The 16,628-nt window shown below is 38.4% G+C and overlaps 1 protein-coding gene across 1 annotated transcript in view; it reads left to right on the top strand.

Annotated features, from left to right (window-relative positions):
- The first annotated feature begins 13,289 nt into the window (after window positions 1-13,289).
- Ca8 (carbonic anhydrase 8) overlaps window positions 13,290-16,628 on the top strand; it is a 91,144-nt gene continuing 87,805 nt past the window's right edge. The window contains exons 1-2 of the mRNA XM_071602312.1: window positions 13,290-13,645; window positions 14,732-14,923. Coding sequence (XP_071458413.1) covers window positions 13,546-13,645; window positions 14,732-14,923 — 292 coding nt within the window. The 5' untranslated portion in view covers window positions 13,290-13,545. The remainder of the gene's footprint in view (window positions 13,646-14,731; window positions 14,924-16,628) is intronic.

Genomic DNA, 16,628 nt, shown 5'->3' with positions numbered 1-16,628 from the left:
CACTGTGAGATGGATGTGTGCCTTTGGGGGACAGTGGCAGAATGTTATAGTTTGAATCTGGAGTGTTCCCCAAAGTTGCACATGTTAAAGGCTCGGTCCTCAGCCCGTGGCACTATTGGGAAGTGGTGGAAATGTGAGGAAGTGGAGTCTAAGGGGAGGAAGTGAGGTCACTGAGGGTGTACCCTTGAAGGGGATATTAGAACCCTGGCCCCTCCCTCACTCTTTCTTTGTGCTTTCTGGCCACCACAAAGTGGACATCTTTGCTTCACCACACACTCCCCACCATGATGTTCTGCCTCACTGGAGATCCAATGCAATGCGACCAAGAGACAGTGAACCTCTGAAACTATGAGCCAAAATAAGTTCTTTTCTCCTTTTAAGGTCGATTATCTCAGGGATTTTGTTGAAGCAACAGAAAGCTAACTAACACTGATTAGTTCACCTTGGGAATTTTAGTTAGGGTTTTGCATGTTGGTGTTTATCTATAGGATACACTACCAAAACCTACTTTCTTTGCACAAGTTATTTTGGTTTAGTTCCATAAAAAAATCATCTGTTAGTACCAAAGCAGTTACGGGGATATATATGTATATGTGTAGATATATAAAGAGATAGAAAGAGAGGGAATGGGTGGGAGAGGGAAGGAAGGGAGGGAAAGAAGGAGAGAGATTGGGGAGGGGGGAAGGGAGGGAAGGAAGGGAGGGGGAGGGAGGGGAGACAGTTGGAGAGAAAGATGGGGGTGGGGTGGGTGGAAGTGCATTTCAGTCTACGGGAAAAGGAGACAGGCCTGTATATTCTTCATAGCCAAGAGGACAAAAGGTTCTTTTCAGTTGATGCAAAGAAAGACAGATCTTTATTTTCATGTAACCAAGAAACAAAAGTTTCTTCTTTGCAGCACGTTCTGGAACACAGCAGGGGCCATTTCCCACAGTTATCAAAGGCACAAGGTTTCCATCAACTCCAAATATGGATGGGCTTGGATTCACATGTGAGCCAGGAGCACAAGGTCCTCATCAGGCTTCTGTTACAGGGAGGAAGGTGATTCAAGTTGGACAAATTCCCAAGTAAGACAAGAGTTAATGGTTTAAAAATAGAAAATATAGAAAGTTTCAAAATGTTAATTAAAAATTTCTTATGATTATACTTGCCATTAAAAAAAGGATGAATTCATATCCATCGTGAGCTAGAAACGCCATGTAAGAATGGGACTGTGTATTCTAAAATATATTGCATGCAAAACAATGTATTTCAGTTATTTTTGTTCAAATGCTATCTAAACAATTCTTAGGAAACCCAGAATTTTCATTCTAGAGAGTCAGATTATAGAGTTTCCAAAAGTTTTGTTACAGGGTCATTTTTTTAAGATTAAGATCTGGTTATGCAAATTCGTTGATAAACATTTATTGGGGGGTTGGGGACATAGCTCAATGGTAGAGTGCTTGCTTCACACATGCAAAGCCCTGAGTTCAGTTCCCAGCATCGCCAAAAACAAAACAAAACAAAACAAAAAACATTTATTGAATGTCAACAATGGGGATTTAAGGATGAATAAAATGTAATCATTTTCTTTAGGGAATTTATACTCAAGTGCTACAGAAAGTCATGTAAGCAATGATTATGATGGAACTTCTTCAAGTATAGCAAGCCACCTGCAGACTGTGGGAGTTTGGGAAGGCTTTGCAAGGAGAAATAATTTGAATTATTTTGTAGGCCGTGAGTGGCCAAGGTAGGCTGTGGAGGGGAAGAGGAGGATTAGAGTGACAAGAGTTCTGTCCATGGGCTCAAGGAACACTGTGTGCAATACACATAGCTGGAAATAATATGGTATGGGACCAACAAGCATTTGGTTTTGGAGTTATAGAGGAGGCAGGTTCAAGCCAATTGAGATCAATCGTGTGTGTGGAACATGGGAATTTTGAGAGTATGGGACTTTCAAAATGGAGAGAACTGAAGAGAGGGATATAAGTTAGTAGGTAATCATAGTAGTCAGAGCAAGAAATGATGAATTCTAATTTCTAGCATCCTGATTCTCTCTGTGTATCAAGAGGAACTTAATACATTTTGAATGTCAAATTTCTTTTTGAAAAACAGATTTTAGTTTGTTAATCATTGATAAGCAACAATTTATTTTTCAAGTTTCCTTTCTCCTCCTCCTCCTCCTCCTCCTCTTCCTCCTCCTCCTCCTCCTCCTCCTCCTTTTCTTTCTTTCTTTCTTTCTTTCTTTCTTTCTTTCTTTCTTCTTCTTCTTTTTTTTCTTCTTCTTCTTCTCCTTCTCCTTCTCCTTCTCCTTCTCTCTCTCTCTTTTCAGGGCTACAGATCAAACCAATGACCTTATATGTGCTAGGCATGTGCTCTATCACTGAACAACAAATACCCCTGCCATGCAGCTCTTTATGGATTGTCCATCATGCTCTGGAGTCACAGAACTCTATCACTGGAATAAAGGAAGTCCTGTGATCTTCCAAGCTAGCACACTTGTTTCTGTCATGTTGGGTAACTCACACACACTCTCTCGGAGCTTCATTTTTCTCATCTTTAAAATGGAGATAACACATCATCGAGTTGTGAGGATTTTGTAAATTAACCCAACAGTGCCTGAAACGTTTTCATCACTGCTTGGTCCATAACCCCTGCCTGGGTACGATGTGTGTTTTTTCCACTCAGTACATCTGAAATTCTTAAGTGGTGGACAATTCTTGTTTTGTACACTTTGAGCAATCTCACAAATGCACAAATAATGAAGACATTCCTGAATATGAGACAGTAATAACAACAACCCAGGAAGTATTCAAACTAATAATAATAAAGTTAACTCAAACATAATCATTTGAGAAAATACACAGGCCATATGTACAGTTAGTTTCTCATAATAATTACATTATATGCATGTTTATTAAATGCCAGATAGAGTCAGTTTTGCTATAACGTTACATATATACTTCTAAAAACCATTATGGTATGCAAAATTGGCAATAACTACTATCGGGTTTATGGGGAAAATAGATTTAGTGGTTCAGTAACTCAAAATTTTATCAGTAACACCCCCCGACACACAAACATACAGAGGAATCTAATAAAATTCCATCAGTATGGTACAGAATAGAGGACACAGAGACAAACCCACATAAATATGGTTGGGTTATATTAGACAAAAGTGACAAAAATATTCACTGGAGAAAAGAAGTGGTGCTGGTAAAACCAGAAATCCATATGTAGCAAAATGAATAAACCTCTTTCTCTCACCCTGTACAAAAATCAACTCAAAGTGGACCAAAGACTTAGGTACTATTTTTTCTTCTATTAGGCACAGAGACAGGCCCAAATCTTCACCATGTCAGCCTAGGATCTGACTTCCTTAACTAGACTTCTAAAGAACAAGAAGTAAATCAAGAATTAATAAATGGGATGGATTCAAATTAAAAAGCTCCTTCTCAGCAAAGGAAACAATTAATAAAATGAGGAGCAAGCCTACAGATTGGGAGAAAATCTTTACCACATGCACCTCCGACAAAGCATTAATCTCTAAGATACATAAAGAACTCAAAAAACTTAACACCAAAAAAAAAAAAAACCAACCTAAATAACCCAATAAATTAGCCCATCAATAAATGGACTAAGGAACTGAACACTTCACAGAAGAAGTACAATTGATCAACAAATATATGAAAAAGTGTTCAACATCTCTAGCAATTAGAGAAATGCAAATCAAAACTACTCTAAGATTTCATCTCACTCTTGTCAGAATGGCAAACATCAAGAATACAGGCATTAATATTGGCAAGGATGTGGTAAAAAAGGTACACTCATACATTGCTGGTGGAACTGCAAATTGGTGTAACCACTATGGAAAGCAGTATGGAGATTCCTCAGAAAATTGGGAATGGAACTACCATTTGATCCAGCTATCCCACTCCTTGGTTTATACCCAAAGGATTTAAAATCAGTGTACTATAGTGATGCAGCCACATTAATGTTTATAGTAGCTCAATTCACAATAGCTAGGCACAATAGCTAGACTCAATAGACAAATGGATAAAGAAAATGTGGTATATATACTCAGTGGAATAATACTCAGCTTTAAAGAAGAGTAAAATTATGGCATTTCCCAGTAAATGGTTGGAGTTGGAGAATATCATGCTAAGAGAAATAAGCCAATCCCACAAAACCAAAGGCTGAAATGTTTTCTCTAATATGTGGATGCTAATTCACAATAAGGCAGGGGCACTAGGGAAGAATAGCGTTACCTTAGATTAGGTAGAGGGAAGTGATGGGAGGGGAGGGGAGGGGAAATGGGGATAGGAAAGATAGTAGAACAAAACAGACATTATTACTGTATGTATATATGTGACTGCATGACCAATATGACTCTGCAACATGTACACTCAGAAAAAAGAGAAATTATTTCCCATCCATGTATGACATATCAAAGTGTGTAAATGTGTTCTACTGTCATGTATAACTAATTAAAACAAATTAAAAAAAAATAAAAAGGGGTGGGGATGTAGCTCAGTGGTAGAATACTGCTGTGTTCAATCCTGTACCAACATTTAAAAATGTTATTAGTAATAACTTAGTAGTAAAATTATTAAAATTTGCTATTCTGTATTATAAAAAATGCCATCAGTTTTTTTTACACACATTCAATGGTTAAAAGAATCATAAATGATCAGATAAATATGGCATTTTAACTTGGTGCTCACTTGTGAAAGAGGAGAGGTCCACAGCTTAGGCGTTGTGAAGGGATGGCAGGAGGGTTGCCTGCAACCTGATGGGAAGTGTAACACCAGGTGCGGACAGAGGGGACTTGCAGTACCTGAACTGAGGTAGTTGTGGCTATTTGAACTGGGCTCAGTTCAATTGGATGTGGTTTTCTATTTGTTTCCTTTGTATTTTTACATGTGAAAGTGGCATAAATAAACACAGAAGCCCTAATGTGCTCAAATTGTTCTCTAATATGTTAATTTCATGGGAACTAATTTGCATTTTCAAAACAAGCATTCTAATGAATCTGACTGTACTATTCCAGTTGCTTTATCTATTAATTTATTTAATCCTCCCAATAGTTTTTTGATTTGGTGCAATTACTGTCCTCATTTTATTAATGAGAAAAATGAGGAAAAAAAAGTTTTGATAAAGATCAGAACTTACTAAGCAACAAAGCTATTATACTCTTTCTAATGTATTATATTATGCTAATGATGATAATACATTTAATAAATGTTTCCACCAGATTTTAAAGTTGGATATATTTTGGAAAGTTCCACTTTAAATAATTCTTAATATGTGATAATCATTGTATTTTATTTAAAGTTTTCATGTTGTAGTTACAGTTTATTTTTCTGACATCTTCTCTAGCAAGGTGGGGAATATAAAGTTATTGTATTGTTTCTTACTGCTTCTTAAATAGAGGTCCAGTTGAAAATAGCATAGTTAGTTTTGCTTAGTGCTTAATATATTTAGCATCAAGCTCACCCTTCTCTTCCATCAGGGATAATGATGCTAAAAATAATGACCAGCAAAGTCTAATCAGGGGGTTCCAATCATTCTGTAAACATGCTGTGCTCCAGTAGCATTTAAAATGTTTATTGCTTTGTGTATTCCATTAGTATTCCTGGTTCCTTCTCATTACACAAACTCTTTATGGAATAGAAATATTTAACCTAAAACATCTTGAATGCTTTTCGTTTTTTAAGGAGTAGCCTTTTACGTTGCTAAATAGGTACTTTGCAATTCACATCCCACGGAGATTTGGTAACAAATGTGAGGAATGAATGAATAACCACTGACACCTTGAATGGACTTTTTGGTACAATGGAGACTAACACCTGCCTCTCAGGTGCAAGGTTTTTGGGGGGCCATGGAATGAGATCTGACTTTGGAGCTGGTCAGAGATACATTCAGGACTTACCTCCTCCCTTTATTAGCTGTGTGACCTTGGTCCATTAATTCTCTAAGTTTCAGTTTCTTTAGCCATAAAAATTTACCTTTACTCATGTTTTATGAATTAATGAGTTAAATCATGCTGCACACATAATATATAATAGTGATTTAATAAATTACTTGCCAATGTTAAAACACCTCAGCCTATTGTTATTGTTTGGATGTGACGTGTTCACCAAAAGCTCATGAGTGAGAAAGTACAAAAAGTTTCAGGGGAGAAATGATTGTGTTGTGAGAGTCTTAACCCAATTAGTAAATTAATTTCCTGATAAGGATTAACTGAATGGTAACTAAAGTGTTAGGGTGTGGCTGGAGGAGGTGGGACATTGGGGGGCATGGCTTTGGGGTATGTATTAGTATCTGGCTAGTGGAGTCTCTCTTTCTGCTTCTGGATAACCCTTCGAGCTGCTTCCCTCTGCCACACTTTGAGCCCCGGGGAATGGAGTTGGCCTTCTCTAGACCACTGAAACCGTGAATCCTCAAACTTTTCCTCCTTTAAAATTGTTCTGGTCAGATCCTTTAGTCGCAGCAGCAAAATAACTGACTAAAATATCTAACAAGAGATCAAATCCTGGGTTGCTGGTCTGAGCAGGACAAGCCTGAGACTGTAGATAAGGTGTGGACAAGTAACCTTGTGATGCTCAAATAAGCAGGGTCTGAAGGACTGAGGGGCAGAGGTCAGGCCATAGCATGCAGGGAGGGACTAGGGCATGCTTGCAGAGGAGGGTTGGTTTGGGAGCAAATCTCTTCAAAAGGGGCTTCTATTCCTAAGCAGAGACTTAAAGTTATACAACGGACAGTGACCCCTAATGTAAGCTATGGACTTTAGTTAACAATAATGTACCAATATTGGCTCATTAATTGTAACAAATGCATCACATTAATATTAATAACTGGGAAAACTGGAATGAGGAGAGAAGGTGTAGGAGAGCTCTCAGTGCTTTCTGCTTATTTTTTTCTGTAACAACAAATTGCTTTAAAAAATAGAAAAAAGAGAAAGTCTATTTTTTTTTAAAGTTTTGGTTGTGTTTTTTTCCCAACTTAGCCTCCTTTACTCTTTCTTTTTAGACCTCTCTGACTGCAGCTTTCAAAACTGGTCCAAAGAGGGTGGAATGAGATGGACACCATTACCCTAAGTAGAATGTATGAAGCCTCGAATGGTGTGAATATACTTTGTATTTAACCAGAGATATGAAAAATTGTGCTGTATATGTGTAATATGAAGTGTAATACATTTTTCTGTCATAGATAACAAATTAGAATAAAAAAACTGGCCCAATCTATCCCTGGGTTTGCTTGGAGGAAGGGTGCTGTAGGGCTGCAGTGTGCTTTTGGATTGATGGTTGGTTCCCCGCAGTGTTTCCATAAGCCACCCTCTCCTGGTGATAGAGTCCAGCACATTGGCTCATTTCACCCACCTGAGCTCAGAGCTCAGGGTTTGGTGGCTCAGAGCACAGACTACAGAGTCAGAACAACCTCAGATCACCCACTGCTTCTCTCTAAGGCAGTAGATAAGTCTGAGCCTTCATTTTCTCCTCTGAATATGGGATGCTATTACTGAGCCTCTTGTGAGAATTAAAGGAAATCATCTGTGGGAAGTATTTGTCATGGTATCTGGTACATAGTAAATAATTGTGCTGCATAACAAAACAAATTGGCTTAAAACACTGATTTGTTATTTCTCATGATTTTGTGGACTAGGAATTCAGGGATGACCCAGATGGGCATCTTTTTTCTCTTTCACAGAATGGTAGCTGGGCTCACTTGGCTGCATTCTGCTGGTGGTTAGACTGCTGGAAGGTCTTACATGGCTGTGTCTCCATGCCTCTCCATCGCCTTCTCTCTCCCTGTGGTTGGCCTGGGCTTTCTCACAGCATGGTGGTCTTGGGGTGGAAGGATTTCTTACATGATGACTGGTTTCTGAGGGAAAAGAAGTGACCAGCCCTCTCAAAGGCTCAGTCTGAAACTGGCATATGGTCACTCTTCTATATATGGTCTATTGGACAAAACATGTCATAAAACCAGCCCTGATTCAAGAAGAACAGCACATGCCTATTTGAAGAATTATGGCAGCCATCTTTGGAAGTGATCACAGTGCTCAAGTTATTATTTCCCTGGGATTTGGATTGTCATTTTGCACAACAGGACAGAGTGAAGAGTTCCAGTTCCTGTGGGAAATGAAGAATGGATGTGGCTAAAGGGCCATTCTAACTTGGCCATGGCATCTTCTCTTAAAGTCAAAAAAGCCTCTGCACATTTATTAGAGTATTGCTGTTTTGCCAACGATGTATATTCACTTAAGCAGATCATCTACTTTGTAATTTATTTCATGTCCTGAGATTATTTAGAGATGTTTTAAAAAATATTACTTAAACAAACTACAGATACTACTTACATCATTTCCCCCTTTTATTAACACCATAGGAAAAAAGAAAAGGAATTTGATTTCAAAAGTGAACCTACACTGGCTGCTGTATCCAAGTTTTTGTTGTTTGCTTTTCCTTGGGAGTGGAAGGTCCACTTCCTTACCTTCCTTCCTTTCCCCTCTGTGGGCAAAGGAGTACTTGCTTATCTTTTAAGATGGCTCACGTGTCACTTCCTTTATGAAGATCCTATTGACACGCCAGCCACCAGGTAAACTTGACCACTCCCTTTCTGAGGCCCCACTGCACCCTGAAAGCTTCCACCTAGTAACGATAACTTTCATTGCACTCATATTTTTAAAGGCTGATCAGGTCACTGAATGGCTGGTGACATAAGCAAACTAATTCCTAAGTGCCTACCTTGTGTTGCATGAAGGATACAAAGAGAAAAAAGATGAACCCCTTGCTCTTGGGGAGTTCATTGTCTATTAGATAAGATGGTAATCAGGAAATTTGTTTTTAAAATATAATCTGAATTTCAGGGCTAGAGATCTGTGTATTATGCAAGCATTAAGAAGAGGCACTTTAACCAGCAGGGTGGGGGTTTTGTTTAGCAAAAGGCTCCCAGAGAAAGTTTTGTTTGCGATAATCATATGTTTATCAGTCACTGGTGTTATGATCTCAAACATTCCAACTTCAGTACCAGTCATTTTGGCACTGAAGTGGGTGAGTACAGGCCTCAGGCATAACTTTTACTTCTCAGAGAAGTAGTGAGAACTGTGATCAATTTTCCCTTAGAGGTGACAGGGATTTTTTTATGGGTGAGGGCTTTCCCATTCTTTTAGGAAGCTATGATAATCCTAGTCACGATAAGGATTTCTAAGAAATTTTCAAGGTGAATATAAGGGCATTGTTTTAGACTGTTTAGTTTTAAAAAAGATAGACACACAAAAAAATCTGAGCAAATATAAATTACCTTCCAACTCATCTTTACCTGATGGGCTACTGTAATAGTCAGCTTTTACTAGGTTTTGCTGCTGTAACAAATGGCCCCCAAGTCTCAGTGGTTTACAAAAAAGGTTTATATCTCACTGACATTACACATCAACTTCTAGTTGGCTATGGCTTTTATCTATGATCATGTTCATTCCAGGGATTTAGATGAAAGAATAGTGCTTTTCTTGGACTGGGTATTTTAAGGGAGCACACAAAATGCTGAAAACACAATAATTCCTAAAGCTTTCTGCTAAAGAAAATGACATATGCTACTTCTACTCATATTTAGTTGGTCAAAGAAGGTCACATGACCAAGCAGCAAAGGGGCAGCAAATGTGAGGAATAACACCATAGCAATACAGCCCTAAGATTATAAGCTGATGTTTCTGAAGACAAAGAAAGACTAAGAAGTCGTCAAACAAAAGAAGGTTTATAACCGACTAAAGAAATTATCAGAATCAACACTTCTTTTCTTATGAACAAAGTTTGAAATCTTCAGGAATGGAAAGTATACCAAGGAAAATTTTGATGTCTTTCCTTACAAAACCAAACCAAACAAACAACAATAACAAAAAGAAAACCAGATGAATGAACAATGAGGGGAGTGTTTTGCATCGGGTGTAAACCTATAGAGGGACACATTTTTACTGTGTCTGAATTGGTTTTGGCAGATCACAGAAGGCATTTAATGGAGAACATGGATTCACATTGAGCACTTTCATGATCTAGCATCATTGTTCATGCCTGGAGTGTTCTGTACTCATTTATTGCCAACTCAAATTCTACTCATCTTTTTACATTTGCCTAAATGTCATCTTTTCTAGGAAACCCTTCTGGATCTTTCCCATCTTTCTTAGATTTAGTCGTACTTGCATCTCTATTTAACACATTTCATATATCTTATGTTGTAGTTAATTATTTACACCCACTTCCCACTCATCCAGAGAACTGAATTCTTCGAGGGTAGAAACAGTGTTTTATTCAGTTTGGGGTCTCTGCAGTGTCTAGTGCAGAGCAGTGCACAGGAAGGAATACAGCCATCCATTTATGGCTGAAGTTTGTGAATTACAATCTGGACAGAACGCATTTGATATGCACAGATTAGCTCTGCCCTCTAGGTGTTCCCAGAACATAAGGTGCAGACAGAGAGAGGAAGGTAATCATTGTTTATGATTATTTGAGGGCCAAACTTACCACTAGGAGAAGAAAGCCTTGGTAAGGTAGGATATGGTGAGAAAAGATTGGGAGGAGAGGGCCATGTAGGTTATCAGGTGCTGTGAATCACTCTTAGTACCTCTGTTCCTCTGATATCTAGATTAGTTTGTCCTTTTAGATATTTCTATTTATATTCTCTTAGTATAATGCTAATTAGTTATATAGGACTTAGTTCTAAGAAATTGTTCTACTGATGCAGTTTGACCTTAGTATATAAACACTAAAAGTGAGTCATACGAGAATAATTTAAAGGATCAAATATGATATTACATTGTAAGGGATTAAATATCATACAAGGGGATATGTAGAACACTTACATTCATAATATAGAGCATGAATATTTTTAGATTCTCTGATATTGGATTTAGATGTGCTTGTTCTATTTTGTAAATCCAAGAATTGGCCTATATCTTTGATCTGTGTGTTTAGGTTTTTATGGTGACAGACATTTTATAATAACTAGAAATAGAAATTCCATCTTTGGTGGTAATATAGTACAGGGACCTAAGGAGAGAAGGTCTTAAGGTGCTGTTAATTAGCAGAAATCTGAAGCACACAGTCTCAAAGCAATTAAGATTGTTAATTGAATATTTGGATGCAGAGTAGAGTGGCTCATATGTGGCTGGACAGGGTATCCTGTGCTTGCTTGTAGGAGCAACATTATGCAAACGATGCTAAAAAGTCCAGAAAGAACAAATATGTGCCAACAAATATTTGTCCAGTAGGCAACTGCAGTTTTGAATGGCAATGCATTGCCAGCTATATGCAAAATTGTCTATTAGCTGCAAAATTCAATATTAACAATTCAATCTTTCAGCCTATTCTTTGTAAATATGCACACAGACCCTTTACTTGAGGAAAACTCAGTTGTTTGATTAGGTGATTTTTCTGTCTCCTGGTTTGGTAAGCATCTTTATGTTTATGTGATACTTTCTTTAAATGTAATTGGTGGTTACACAATGGTTACAATATCACATTTATGTACACCTGAGGAAAAAAAGGAAATAATTATTGCTGTATAAGCTCAGATTGGTAAAGTAATTTTATTTCTGAAGTCCTCCTTTATATGGGGTTCATTAGCTGTAGGGTTTGATTAATGGGTGAACATATTTCTAAAAAGAAACTCGAAACAAGTTCAACATTGCAAAAAATGTTTCCAAGTAAAGAAAAATGAGTGAAATCTTTTAGAAGAACTTCCATGGAAAGTGGTTAATAGTTTTGGTAGTACTCACTAGTTTTAATAGCTATGTCTTTAGGGTAGACTTCGGCTAATCTCAGGCTTACTGACTTGCAAAAAAGAGAGAGAGTGTCCAATGAAGAAGCCCCAGAAGACAGTGAATGAAGATTGGATTTAGTCTCAGACTGGTTTGATCCTGTGAATGAGAACAGCTTTAGTGTTTGCAGTAAGGGGAAAGAGAAATTACACAAATGTTTGAAATCTTAAAATTAAGTTGGCAAGCAGTTTTCACTTACTTTACTGAACTTTCCAGAAAGTGGTAGAATTGATTGATTTGAGTTCTTCTCAGTTTCAGACCCAACCCACTTTCTGGAGAGGTTTGAAATAGGCTTGTGATGTGACTTTTTTTTTTTTTGTTTGTTTGACACTTAGGATTAAACCCAGGGGCACTCAACCTATGAGCCATATATATTCCCAGCCCCCCAGCTTTAAAAAAAAATTATTTAGACTTTTTTTTTTTTTTAAGTGAAGGTGCTGAGCAGGCATTGAAGGACAGGAGCACAGAATCCAAACATTCCCCAAATCAATCATCTCTATCCTTTTGAAAAATTAAGCATTCATAAGGATAGCATGATTTAGAACAAAGACTATTCAAATTACTAATAGACATTTTGGCGTGTGCATGGGGGCATATGAAAAACAAATTGTACTTAAGGCTAGAATCTGAGCTTACTAGGCATATAAATCTAAAAATGTGGAGTCAACTAGTTTAGGGTTTACCACCGAATAGGGCACTGGAAAAGGGGGCTGAAATCATTAAGCATGTTCAAAAGGTAACAATGTGACCGCTTTGGATCAGGAAAGTTCCTGTTATGCAATGTGTGCATTTCATTATTTACACGGTTTCACTAAGTGATTGGGAGCTGTGTACACAGCAAGGTGAGCCTGTAGCAGCCGAGACTCCGAAGCTACAAGCACTTCACTAGTTTTGCCTTTGAAATAATACTTTTACATGCACAATTTCCCTCCAAGAATATCTTCGTTTCGACATTAAAACTATCTTTTTTTTTTTCCCTGAAATGTTTTTAGGAATCCCAACTATCTCAGAAAAATTTCCACGTTCGTTTTCACTGTGTTCTAAGGATGAATTAAAAAGTAAATGCTGAGTAATAAAAAGATTCTGGGGGAGAAATCCTTTTTAAAAATTTTGTTAAGGGGTCTTTCAGTTGTCATTTCTTCCCTCCATCTTTCTCCTCTCCAAATCTCTTTTGGTATTTCCTGGAGTAAAGATGAAATAAATAAATGAAGAGAGCGTGTGTTCCAGCCCGGGGTATGGGGTCCCCGAGGGCTGACTTTAGGAGATTCGCGGGGGGCTTTGAAAAGAAGACTCGGGGGTGGTGGGGACCACCTCGCGGAGAGGACGTGGGGTGCCCATATTGCTTCTGTGCTTTCGTCCATAGTCCCAAAGCCCTGTTTCCTGCAGTTCGCTCTGTGGGTCCCCAGGCCGTTGAGCGAAGGGGGCGGATCCTCGCGTGCAGACACGCCTCAGCCGGGTTTATAAATCGCCGGTCGCTTGCTCCCAGTCCTGCCGCGGTTCCCCGTCTGCACCCAGAGTCCAGGCGCGCTGCGCGGCAGGTTGCTGCAAAGCTCCGGGCCGGCTGTACTACCGCCCGCCCCGCGCCCGCGGACACTCTCTCGCACGCGCTCCCACGCCCACGGCAGCGCGCACACACTCACACCACGCTGCGCCCCCGCGCGCGCACACACACACTCCCACGCGCACCTCGGGGCGCTGGTCCTGCCCAGGCGCAGTCACCTGTGGAGAGAGAGAGCTGAGACACCAGGGACTTTCTTATGGCTGACCTGAGCTTCATCGAAGATACCGTCGCCTTCCCAGAGAAGGAGGAGGATGAAGAGGAAGAGGAGGAGGGCGTGGAGTGGGGCTACGAGGAAGGTAACCCATTACGCGTCTGGGTGTCGGGCACTGGTCGGCGCGTTAGTGTCCCGCGGAGCGCGTGGCTCTGCGCCCTGCGGTTGTCGCGAGCGTCCACACTTTCTCACGGGGGCACTGCCGTCTTTCAAGGCTAGAGGCGCTTCAGGGAGGCGTGCCCGCCGCCTGCGTTCTCCCGCCGCCCGCCCAGGTTCGTGACCTGGGAGGGTGTAGGTGTTTGGCCTTCTTGCCCCGTGATGGTTCGCACCTGCTGCTGCGAGGCAGCGGGGACTTAAAAGAGTAGCCAAGAAGAGTCGCGGTACATATTAATATTTTGAGATGGCAGTGAAACTATTTATTGCTTTGTAGTCTTTTCATGACGGATAGTAACAACGCTCAAGTCTTTAGAAAACTTGTCCTAAGTTTCAAACTGGATCTGTGGGCTTGGGAGAAGGGGTTGACTTTTTATCAAAGAGAAATTTAGTTTCCCAAATTTATCCCCGAAGACGTAGGGTTCTCAATAGCTCACCTTTAGCGCTGATGTTTACTACATACACTGAAATATAGAATGCACAGTTTTAATTGTAAAATATTTGGAAGGAGTACATTTATGTATATCTAGTTATCCTTATGCACACTTCACTGAGTTTGCATTTCTGATAAGACAGTGGTAGTTCTTGGCTCTCACTAAGCATGTTGAAAGTTCCAGGTTATTTCCTAAGTCCTGAACATAATTGAACTAAAGAGTCCAGGAATTTTTTTTTGTGTGTGGTATTTTTTTGTATAGTCACTTAGAGATGACTTTAATTTTCTAGAGCCATTAATTATTATATCTATGTAGACATAATACAGATTGTCTTAACAAATTCATTAGTTAAGGATTTTGTATGTGTATTTGATAATATCAGCTCATTTATATAATGAGTGCAAAAATTCACATACACCATATTTCATTTGTAGAGCTGTGGTAGTCAAAACCCTCTTCATAACATCAAAAGTGATGAGACTTTAAACTCATTTTCACATGTTAAATTTTACTTTAACTTACTTTTTTTTTTTTCTTAACCTGTTCCTGATTTTTTTTTCTTTTTCTTTTCATTGTGTTCTTAGGTGTTGAGTGGGGCTTGGTGTTTCCTGATGCTAACGGGGAATACCAGTCTCCTATTAACCTAAATTCAAGAGAAGCTAGGTATGACCCCTCCCTGCTGGATGTCCGCCTCTCTCCAAATTATGTGGTCTGCCGGGACTGTGAAGTCACCAATGATGGACATACTATTCAGGTTATTCTGAAGTCCAAATCAGGTATTTTAGAAAACATGTTCTTGCCCTCTTGAAACTAGAAGTCATTAGGAAGCTGTAGACTCTGATTTAACTGTATGTTAAAGGTACAGCCAACAAAGCTCTATTTTCAGGAGATCTTTTTATATCATAAAATACATTTTTTTGGGGGGGTATTCTGAAATAATTCTGAAAGGCTAAAAGGGTGAAATTATGAAGATTTCACTTGTTAGTATTTTTCAATGTAATATAACTGGAACTTAGTTTTGTGAACTTTGTGAAATATAAGGGAAAGTGTACCAATTATATTTTGTTTTAAATTGTTAATTAGCTGAAATCATTTAGATAATTATAATTCTGTTTTGCAACTTTGTGAAACTGAAGATAGAACTCATTGACATAATCTGGCACTGGAGATAGACTTTGCAAATTAGTTGTCTCTATTAAACTAACATTAATTAATAGCACTAAAAATCCTCAAAAAACTAAAAACATTTAAATGGCAAATGAAGCTCTTGCTTTTATTTATTTTTTAAATTCCCTCTATACCTGAACCTCTTTGAGATGGATCTGAAATATTTTGTGGAAAAAGAGTAATTTTCAAGGAAATCAGTTTTGAGTATAAACAGATTTATTTAAAAATTAGCATTAATATCATGTTTTTTTGTAGTGAAAAAATAACTATCTTTCCCTCTTGGAAAGAATGTAAAATTAGAGTATTTTGAAATATTAGGATATGCGTGATAAACAGAAATTGTGTTTAAATTAGTTTCAAATCAACAAATTTGATACTTTAAGCCATAAAATGTTTAGATTTATTATTAGGTATGGCAGGTATTGATTTCCAACTATGGATTTTTTATTGATTATGAATGTCTCCGAGGTTTAAGTTAGAACCCATGAGAGAGCTGTAGATCCATGTAGTCTTCCCTGTTGTTTTGATAGTCAACATGGGGGCATCACCCTAAGAGATCCTTCGTTTTGTATATATTTCGTCATGAGACATAGAAAACTTAAGTCAGAATTTTTTTGGGGAAGGTTTATCTATGATGGGACAGTAGATATTATTTTTAAGTATATGGTAAAGTTATTGAATGCTGACTGTTCTGGCATATAAAAACACTTTAAGGTAGTACATGTGTATGATATGATGTGTTGACTGCCTACAGTCTGAATGGGATATCCATTTGTACTTCTGGAAATAAATGTTTATAGATTCATACAACAAAAAGTCATTTCATGTTAGGCACCATGATGAGTTTGGTTGTATACAAATGTATAAGAGCGTTCTTGAGGAATCATGGTGAAAACACATTGTTAACAGTTCTAGTGTAAACATGATATGAATCTTTTATAAAGTATTGAAGCATAGAAAATGATAATGTACAAATACCACATTGAATGAGTGTGAAAATCAAAAATCAAATTTACTCATCAAATTGGACTTATCTTTCTTTTTTTTTTTTTGTAATTGGGGATTGAACACAGAGGTGCTTCACCACTGAGCTATATTCCCACCCTGCTTTAAAAAAAATATTTATTTTTTAGTTGTAGTTGGACACAATACCTTTATTTTATTTATTTTTCTTTGTGGTACTGAGGATCGAACCCAGGGCCTCCCTTGCATGTGCTAGGCGAGTGCTCTACTGCTGAGCCACAACCCCAGCCCTTCTCCACCCCTTTTTAATGTTTTATTTTGAGACAGGGGACAGGGTTTTGCTAAGTTGCT

The sequence above is a fragment of the Marmota flaviventris genome, chromosome 15 (genome assembly GCF_047511675.1).
Source record: "Marmota flaviventris isolate mMarFla1 chromosome 15, mMarFla1.hap1, whole genome shotgun sequence".
Taxonomy (NCBI): Eukaryota; Metazoa; Chordata; class Mammalia; order Rodentia; family Sciuridae; genus Marmota; species Marmota flaviventris.
The sequence above is the reverse complement of the archived record's forward strand: the minus strand, read 5'-3'. Positions and strand labels throughout refer to the sequence as shown.